This window comes from Lepisma saccharinum, chromosome 7 (genome assembly GCF_977018435.1).
Source record: "Lepisma saccharinum chromosome 7, izLepSacc3.1, whole genome shotgun sequence".
NCBI classification, from domain to species: Eukaryota; Metazoa; Arthropoda; class Insecta; order Zygentoma; family Lepismatidae; genus Lepisma; species Lepisma saccharinum.
The window spans coordinates 34,690,175-34,700,407 of record NC_139235.1 but is presented as its reverse complement, the minus strand read 5'-3'; the positions used below and the strand labels follow the sequence as shown (position 1 = coordinate 34,700,407).

The 10,233-nt window shown below is 39.2% G+C and overlaps 1 protein-coding gene across 1 annotated transcript; it reads left to right on the top strand.

Moving 5' to 3' along the window:
- Nucleotides 1-4,001: 4,001 nt before the first annotated feature.
- On the top strand, nt 4,002-9,215 carry LOC145990423 (uncharacterized). The gene is made up of 2 exons (XM_083126117.1): nt 4,002-4,307; nt 5,904-9,215. Exons 1-2 carry the CDS (start codon nt 4,002-4,004, stop codon nt 9,213-9,215), a joined length of 3,618 nt encoding a protein of 1,205 aa, XP_082982243.1.
- The last annotated feature ends 1,018 nt before the right edge of the window (nt 9,216-10,233 follow it).

Below are 10,233 nucleotides of genomic sequence, written 5' to 3'. Positions count from 1 at the left end.
TAATGTGCATATATCGTAAGTGAAAGATATGTGTATAACTTTTTGCTGGCGTAAGATACGTTGGAAAATCCTTCGTCACTTCATTTCTCGTGAAATTCTAGCCTCATATGATATATCACATCACCCCCTTTCCTTTGAAATTTTTGCGTTGAATTCAATATGGCGGTCAACAATATGCCGGACCTGCGCTTGACACACACGGCTAGGGATCTCCTTGTGCCTACTATTTCTTTCATGACCAATTATACCCAGGATAACTCATTGACATTTTGTAGGGAGTGTTAAGGGACATTTGACTCTTCATAGTTCACGTAATGGGGCTTTTATCAGTCACATAGTTACACATATTATTTTGTATCTTCTGATCCCATTGCAGTCCCAGAACGATTTTTTGATATGTTTTATAGTATGAATTGAGGGACCAAATATATTTTTTCACGATTTTTGGTGATGACATGTTTTGAGATATTCAAGGTCAAAAGTCAAGGTCACGTGACAAAATTATATTTTTATCCAAAGGTAGGCTTGTTATATATCACTGAAAAGCTTGTTTAATTCCCTGTACAATAAGTTTTATTTGAGCTTCCTAGGAAAATATTGGCGGAGTTACAGCAGATTTAGTATAGCTAAGCGGGCTCAAGAAGGGCAATTTATGCTAACTTTGACCTTGAATAATTTAACAATTACAAGACGCACGAAACTAAAAATTTTTATAATTACTAAGTTCCATGCATAGTTTCAACTCTCCAAATTTCATGAAAATTGGAGATGGTCAGGTCAAAGGCTGTGTTGATTTCGCATGGAATGACTCATACATATTTTTACCATTCTTTAAAACTCACAAAAGCGATGATAATAATTTTTCATTAATCCTTGTTTTTGTTTATAGAGTTGTTTATTAATTATAATAATTACAGAAATTGCCATCATTACCAATCATCATCAAAGATGTGCCTGATAAGCCCACCAAGTGCATTTTGCCTCCTATTTACACTACATTCACGTTTTCATGAACTAAAGTAATACAGAAATATTGGAACACTTTTGGGATCAAAGTAATATATTTTCAATATTTTCAATTTTTTATAAAAATTTCCACAGTTTAAAAATCGAAAAAAATAGAGATGGTGGGCTTGACAATTCCCTTCCCCCATTTGTAAGTGCGCGTGAAAACTTCATTGTTTTGGGGCTAGCCCCTCCCCATGGCCGCCGGCTCTGGCTGAAATCGTCACTTTCGCTGTTCCATGCCGAAATAAGTCGCCCAATTTGTATTATATTTATAATTCATTTCCATTGTAGAACAACAATGTTGAATATACCAGCACTAAAAGAACGACGAATTTCGTTTTTCGTCCAACGCTAAAGAAAGATTTATGAAAACAAAGTGTTGAAACAAAGTGCATACAGAAGCGCTAGTTGGGTCAAAGTATTCATATTCCAATTTTATGCTTGTGACAACTGTCTAGATTTTGAGATGAAATTTCTGTAGCAGTTGAGTACGTACTTTGGTGTGCCTATCCAGACTAGAAACGGAATCACACGGAACAGGATTTCCAGCAGGAATGCCCTACTGGGCGCTGGACTGGCTACCTGGCCGGAAATGATGGCTGCCTTTGACGATTGGTCTAATCTAATTGCAACTGGCTTTCTCTGCTAGATTCTGTAGATCAGCCAATCACAGAAAAGTTTGGTCATATGAAGATAATCTGTGATTTTGGAAAGAGAAAGTTTCTTGTCTGTGGTATTGTGTTTGTTCACTTTTCTATGAAAGAAAGGAACAGAGATAATGTGCATTCTGGTTTATTAACATTTAGGAATCAGAGGCGCAACCACGAATTGTTGTCTGGGTGGGCAAGTACCAGGATAAACGTACCAATAATAATAATAATACGTAATAATGACAAAACATTAATAATGGCATATATATATATATCAGCGGCGTATACTCTGGGTCACCTAGGTAATCGGAGATGACCCGGCTATAATTTTTTAAAAAGTTGTTTTTTTATTTCTTCGCAATATTCTTCCGAACCAATCTTTGATTCGCATATTTCTTTGCTTCCAGCCCGCGAATGTTTTCAACCGTTTGCCGCGGAATCTCCGTGAGGCTTTCAGCCACTTTGTCCAGCTGGTGGAATCTGGAGATTCCACCGGGTCCCTTTAAATCCCTTGACGGGAGGGAGGGGAAGGAAACACTGCTTCTCAGGCCCGGTGATTCCAAGCCGGTGATTCAGTGGCAAGGGTCATCAGTCGGACTCTCCACCCCAGATAGAGCCTTTGCCGTTCCCTCGGCTGTCACCCTCTTCTGCCAATCTTCCCCGATGGCCTTTGTATCGTAGGAGCTGTGTTGTTTGCGACAGGGATATTTCTCAGGAAACAGAATTTTGGGTTCACAAATTACGTACTGAAAAGGGAACTAGAGAAAATACATCTGAAAGTGCGCGAGAAACAGTGAAATCTGAACAATATTTGCGAACCAAGGTACTACTTTACTATACCGGAGACACCTATCAATGATTTATTTCGCAATTTTTTACATTGCTAACGTACTATTCTTCATTGCGGAACATTTATTTAGGTGAAATAATGAATTTTTAACGAAAATAATGTATATTCCTTACATTAACGAGTACTTACTATTGTTCCTTACTTATCACAAACCATCCACGGGTAGCCCCAAAAACCATTGACATTAGCCCAAAAATTCACGATAGCCCCACGAACCATCACGGAGACGAGGTTTAGGTTAGGCCTGTTAAATTAGGTTCCATTAGCACTCCTTTCGTTCAATTTAGCATATACGGATATGACAATCAGTTTTTGTCACCTACGTTTTCGTTATTTTATATTTTTTTGTAACCTTCTTATCCTCGTGAAGCTTCGGTAGAAAAACACCACGTTTCTGAACCTTTTGTGTTTCTCTGCTTTTGTTGACATTTCCCCCCTTTCGGTCGTAGGAGCTCGGGACCAACAATGTGCTGTGATAAATCTTTCACTGTTTTTGAGCGACTTTTGTGCATTTGGCGACGGAAGTCAACGTGGGAGGCCAATTACTGGAGGAACATGTTACGTACCGGATGAGGGTAGAACTATTCTTTTCACCCCATTCTAACGCAACACGTGTGCTTGAAGAAGCTGGACCAGGCAAAAAATGGACGCTTGACCACCAACGTCGTAACTTCAGATTCCCGCGCCTAAAAGTCAGTCCGTTGTATTCGAAGTTTCAAGCTGTCTTTATATAGTGGCAGTGTATAGGAATGTGTTCTTGTTTTCATTATTTGGTTTTGATGATGTGGGTTAAATTACTTTTATTCTCAAGAGATGGCGTAGGTGGTCATGTGTCAGCTGTTTGCGTGGGCGCCAAGCAAAGAAAACTGTTAGTGAGTGAGAAGCATCATGGCGCGAATCGCGATAACCACAGCTGGACATTACTAAGAACATACGTCGTCTAAAGTGATTAGAATTGTATTTCAGTGATACTTCATGTTAGTTAGTGCATTACAGGTAGAAAATAGATGTCTCAAAAGAATCAGCGTGTGCATTTGTTATTGTGTTTTCTTACAAGAATCAACGCAACTCCAACATTTTTATGGTCCTCCAAGCCTTGGATGTCTACATCTACCTGACTTTGTGAACTGTAAACTTTGTGGTGAACGGTGTGTTCTAGTTTTGCATTGACATAGCGTGGTCCAGTTGTGTGGATTCGTGTCTCAAGAACTGAACGTTTCGTGCGGGTGGCAGAAGGGACATTCCGGAATCTCGATACTAAATTTATTGCGTAGCAAGCATATTCAGAAGGCGGGGAAGGAAATCAGCTGATTCTTCGTGCGAGCAGTGCAGCAGTGTTTCCAACCGGCGAGACGATTGTGTGTCCAACATCGGCAGCGCTGAAGTTTGCAGGTAATCAGGCTCATTTTAGTACCATTTCCTTTTCCTTTCTTTACATTACATTACGTTCATTAATTGCATTATTGTGAAACCTTATCAGTTATCCTTTCACCATGACAGAGGCAGAGATTAAACGTTTAAAAGTTGTGCGAGGAAGCTACAAAGGGCAATTGACCCGTATGAAAGCATTCGTCGATGCATTTGACATTAATATACAGAGTGTTCAGGAAATTAAATTGAGATTAAGTCACTTGACAGAGATGTGGGACAAATTCAATGACGTTCAAACCAGTTTGGAACTTCAATCGGAAGCAACCGAAGAGGAAGTTCACAGAATAGAATTTGAAGAAAAGTACTACAGCATTAGGTCTCAAATGGAGACAATAGTGATGCGGCATGATCAAATGAATCAGCCCAGTGTTAGTACTAGTTCTGTTACGTCAGTTCAGTCTCAACTTAGACTTCCAAAGATTTCCATACCCTCTTTTGATGGAAATTATGAAAACTGGCTTCCATTCAAGGACAATTTTAAAGTGTTGGTCCATGATAACAATACATTACCAGCAATACAAAAATTTCATTATTTGCGGTCCTCTTTAAAGGGACAAGCCAGTAAGCTCATTTCAAACTTGCAAGTCAGTGAGACAAATTATACAGTAGCATGGAACTTGCTCACTGAAAGATATGATAATAGCAGGCTTATTGCATCACATTACGTTAGTGAACTATTACACATAAAGTCGGTGCGTAAAGAAGATGCAAATGAATTGAGACAGTTTGTAAATACAGCAACCTCAAATCTGAATGCTTTAAAGGCTCTTAAACTTGAGGTGCCTTTGGATGAAGTCATTTTATCACAACATTTTGTATCTCATTTGGATCACAATACTCGTAAGGAATTTGAATTATCACAAGAGCATGATTACTTTCCTACCTTGTCAGAATTATTTGCATTTGTAGAGCGCAGGTGTCAAGCTTTAGAAAACATGAAACCGACACATAGTGACACCAATGCTAAGCAGTTTCAATCACATGATAAACAAGGTAAATTCCTGAAACAAAGCAACATGTATTTAGCAACATCCACTAACATTCAGTGCATGTACTGTTCCGCAAATCATACTTTGTACCAATGTGAGACTTTCTTACAGGCAAGTTATAAACAGAAGCAAGAATTTGTGAAGAAGAAAGGTCTTTGTTTTAATTGTTTATCTTCAAAACATTCATTGAAATTTTGTAAATCTGGAAATTGCAAAATTTGTAATTTGAAACATAATACTCTCTTGCATAGGGATACTCCTGAAAGACCAAGATCGTCGAGTGTCAGTAACAATACAAGCAATAGACAACAATTGAATTCTAGGGTGTATCCTCAAGAAAGCAACAATGGGGCAAGAGATGAAGCACCTCAATCTTCATATTGTACAGTCAAAGAAAGACACACTTCACAAGTTTTATTGTCAACTGCCTTAGTGAAGGTAAAAGGCAACAATGGACAATTTCATTATTGCAGAGTCCTCTTAGACAGTGGGAGTCAGTCAAATTTTGTAACTACATCATTAGTGCAGAAACTGCGACTGAAGAAAGAAAACTATGTTGTTCCAGTCCAGGGAATAAACAATTCGTGTCTTGAAACTAAACATTGTGTAGATGTTGTAATCCAGTCTAGAACGTCTAATTATACAACAACAGTGAAGTGTCTTGTGTTACCAAAAATCACAGGCGACTTGCCCACACAGGTAATCGATTGCAGTACTTGGGATCTCCCAAAGGATATTCAGTTTGCTGATCCTTCATTTCATCAGCCAGGCAGCATAGATTTGTTGATTGGATCTGAACTATTTTTCTTGCTACTACGTTCAGATAGAAGAACAAGAATAGGAAATTATCCTGTACTTCAAGATACAGAGTTAGGATACATTTTAGCAGGAGCTATGCCTCAACAATGTGAAACACCTACAACAGTTACTTCATGTTTTGTACGTACTGAAGATAGCCTTCAATTACAATTACAGAGGTTTTTTGAGTTAGAGGAAGTATTCACGAAGACCAAGAGCAAAGAAGAAATGGATTGTGAAAGGCATTTTCAAGAAACAACCATCAGGCAGAAGGATGGTAGATTTATGGTTAGGCTACCATTCAAACCAAATCATACTGAATTAGGGAATTCGTTTCAACAAGCTGACAAAAGATTTCATCAGTTGGAAAGAAGATTAACAACACAGCCAACACTCAGGCAGAACTATTGTGAATTCATGGACAATTATGAATCATTAGGCCACATGAAGCAAATTAAAACTACTGATGAAGAGAACAAGGAGTCATATTACCTACCGCATCATGCTATTATTAGAGAAAGTACTACAACACCTGTGAGAGTTGTATTTGATGGATCATCGAAAACAGACAGTGGACTATCCCTTAACGATGTTCTAATGACAGGGCCTACAGTCCAAGAAGATCTATACTCTATTGTACTGAGGTTCAGAACACACAAGATAGTTTTTACAGCAGATATAGCCCAGATGTTTCGCAACATTAGAGTCCATCCTTATGACACTAAATATCAAAGAATATTGTGGAGAAAATCACCAAACGAAGAAATACAGACTTATGAATTATTAACTGTAACTTATGGCTTAACCTCATCGCCGTACCAAGCTGTTGCAGCATTACAAATGCTTGCAAGACAGGAAAACGAAAACTTTCCCAATGCATCCAGCATATTATTAAGGGATTTTTATTGTGACAATGTAGCATCAGGAGGTGATAACATTGAAACTATGCTCAACTTACAGTCTGAACTGAATGAACTCTTGAAACGAGGTGGATTTATTTTACGCAAATGGTGCTCCAATTGTGAGGAATTAGTGCAAGCAGTACCAGAAGAACACAGAGAAGTTCATTTACCATTTCAGTTCAATAATGAAGCAGAAATAAACACATTAGGCCTCATCTGGCAACCATCAACAGACAAATTTTTAATTTCGTGCAAAGTAGCGAAAGATGGAGACTTTTGTTCACCATTAACGAACATAACCAAACGACAAGTTGTGTCAATTGTTAGCTCCATATTTGATCCACTGGGACTTATAAGTCCAACTGTCATTTTATACAAGATGTTTTTGCAGAAACTTTGGAGTTGTAAATTGGAGTGGGATGAACAATTAGATTCAGATTTAAGAAACCAATGGACGAATTTGTATCAACAACTACCAGATATAGTTCACATCCAAATAGAGAGATTTGTACTGACAACAGAAAAGACAAATGACATTCAGATACATGGATTCTGCGACGCAGCAGAAGAAGCTTATGGTTGTTGCATTTATATCAGATCAAGAGATGAGTCAGGAAGAATCAATGTTAAATTACTGTGCGCAAAGTCAAGAGTAGCGCCAATCAAAAAAGTTACTTTGCCACGACTAGAATTGTGCGGTGCTCTTCTATTAGCTAAACTAGTTAAGAAAACAACACCAATTTTGAGAATTCCAATTGACAGTACATATTTTTGGACAGATTCAAAAATCGTACTTGGGTGGCTAGCAGCGTCCCCCACTCGATGGAAAACCTTCGTAGGTAACCGTGTTGCACAGATCCAGGAACTTTCTGTTATTAACCAATTACATCATGTCACATCTAAGTGTAATCCAGCAGATTTGATAACAAGGGGAGTAGAACCAAGAGCCCTCAAGGATTCAGAAATTTGGTGGAGTGGACCTACGTGGTTAAAAGAAGATACTTGGCCATTACATGTTATGGAAAATAGCGAACTTGAAGAATGCATAACAGAACAAAGGAAGATTGTTACATCAATGTTTAGCAAGATACATGGAACAGAAGCAGATTTCATGTTGAGATTTTCCACATTACAGAGATTGCTCCGTGTAGTAGCAACATGCTACAGATTCATTTACAATGTTAAGAATCCTGTTTCGAAGAGAACAGGAAACTTTTCTTACGTTGAATTACGTGCAGTACTGATGAAATGTATCTTAATTGTGCAACGCATTTCATTTCCACAAGAAATTCATGACTTAGAAGAAGGACAACAAGTATCAAAAAATAGTCCTATCAAGGATCTTCATCCATTTATTGATGACAGACAGCTGTTACGAGTTGGTGGAAGACTCGAAAATTCAGAATTGCCATATGAGAGCAAATATCAATTAATTTTGCCTACCAAACATCATCTGACGCAACTCATAATTGAATCAGAACATCGTCGTTTATTACATGCAGGGCCTCAATTGTTGATAAGCTCTTTAAGACAGGAATACTGGATTCCACATATCAGACAAACAGTAAGATCTGTCTTGCATAAATGCTTAATATGTTTTAAGTTGCAAGCCAAGGCGTCACATCAACTCATGGGACAATTACCAAGCCCAAGAGTCACACCATCACGTCCATTTTTAAATACAGCAGTAGATTATGCTGGTCCTTGTATCATAAGAACAAACAGAAGAAGCAGAATCACTACCAAGGGATATGTAGCTATATTTGTGTGCATGGCTACTAAGGCAGTGCATATTGAAGCAGTTATTTCCTTAACATCAGAGGCATTTATCGCTGCTCTACGCAGATTTGTTTCTAGAAGAGGAAAATGTCAAAACATATACAGTGACAACGGGACTAATTTTGTTGGAGCTAATAGAGAACTGAGAGAACTCAGTCAACTCTTCAAAGCAGAACAGCTAAAAGGTGGACTTGAAGATTTTGCAATAAAAGATGGAATCAACTGGCACTTCATTCCAGCTAACGCGCCCCACTTTGCAGGATTGTGCGAAGCCGCTGTAAAGTCTATGAAATATCACTTTAAGAGGATAGTGGGAAATGCTACTTTGACATACGAAGAGCTTGCAACATTGTTAACGCAAATTGAAGCATGCCTCAATTCCCGACCCCTGACCTCAATATCTGATAATCCCAGTGACACCTTTTACTTAACACCTGGTCACTTTCTTATAGGGTCACCTCTCATGTCCATACCTGAGCCTGATTTAACTAACTTGCCACAAAACAGTCTTTCTAGATGGCAACACATTCAGCAATTACAACAACATTTTTGGAAAAGATGGTCGAAGGATTATCTCCACGAACTACAACAGCGTCGTAAATGGACGGCTTCAACAGAAAATCTTCAACCAGGCATGGTGGTTCTGGTCAAAGAAGACAACGCACCTCCACTTACATGGAAAATAGCAGTAGTGGAAGAGACGTTTCCTGGTAAAGACGGTGTAGTGCGTGTGGCAAAAATTAGATCAAAAACTGGTTTTACTAAAAGACCAGTGAACAAATTGATTCCCTTACCTAATGACAATTGAATTAGCAAATCTGTTGATTGGAATTTATCCAATCAAGAGGGGGGAATATGTATAGGAATGTGTTCTTGTTTTCATTATTTGGTTTTGATGATGTGGGTTAAATTACTTTTATTCTCAAGAGATGGCGTAGGTGGTCATGTGTCAGCTGTTTGCGTGGGCGCCAAGCAAAGAAAACTGTTAGTGAGTGAGAAGCATCATGGCGCGAATCGCGATAACCACAGCTGGACATTACTAAGAACATACGTCGTCTAAAGTGATTAGAATTGTATTTCAGTGATACTTCATGTTAGTTAGTGCATTACAGGTAGAAAATAGATGTCTCAAAAGAATCAGCGTGTGCATTTGTTATTGTGTTTTCTTACAAGAATCAACGCAACTCCAACAGGCAGAACGAACAAACACCTACAGTCTACGCCAGTTTTTGAACCGACACCACCTCTGCGACAGTCGGAGTAAAGATTTGGGACTTTGTCTTTTTCTACCGCGCCGTGTATTTTATCCTGCGTGAGTGAGTGACAGTGACTAGTTGTACGAATACGCAGTGTTAATTGGTGACCTGTGCACTGGATTCGAGTTATTCGTTTTGTGACGAGGAACATTAATACAACTATGGCGGGCTAAAATCAAGAGAAGGAGGGCTACGGGTCTTCCTAGCCTGCATGAAGCCGACAACGCAGCAGATCATCGCTCAGCGTCGCGACGTCACACTACTAAAACGCCACATCGCCACAAACGACGCCCACAGCCCGATTAGAAGTCATGAAATGATACCACCGAAAGCCGCCAGTCGAAACAGCATTCCGAGAGTACTTCGACGCCGACACCGACGCCCGACGAGAATTCTACGGAGTGAGAAAGAGAGAGACAGAGAAACTGGAAGATGAAGCGACACCAGCCCACACTTAGATCTACCGTCTAGAAGAGAAGATTGAGATAATGAAGCGACACCTACTGCGTCTTGAGACGACGCCGACGTCCCGCGTGAGATTAGCAGCGAGAATCCACGAGTACCCCCGGT

What these genes read in the sequence shown, in the direction of transcription:
- LOC145990423 (XM_083126117.1), top strand. Translation starts at nt 4,002, where the DNA reads ATGACAGAGGCAGAGATTAAACGTTTAAAAGTTGTGCGAGGAAGCTAC. An exon ending in ATCAAATGAATCAGCCCAGT is followed by an intron (nt 4,308 to 5,903) that starts GTTAGTACTAGT and finishes TTACAATTACAG; the next exon opens with AGGTTTTTTGAGTTAGAGGA.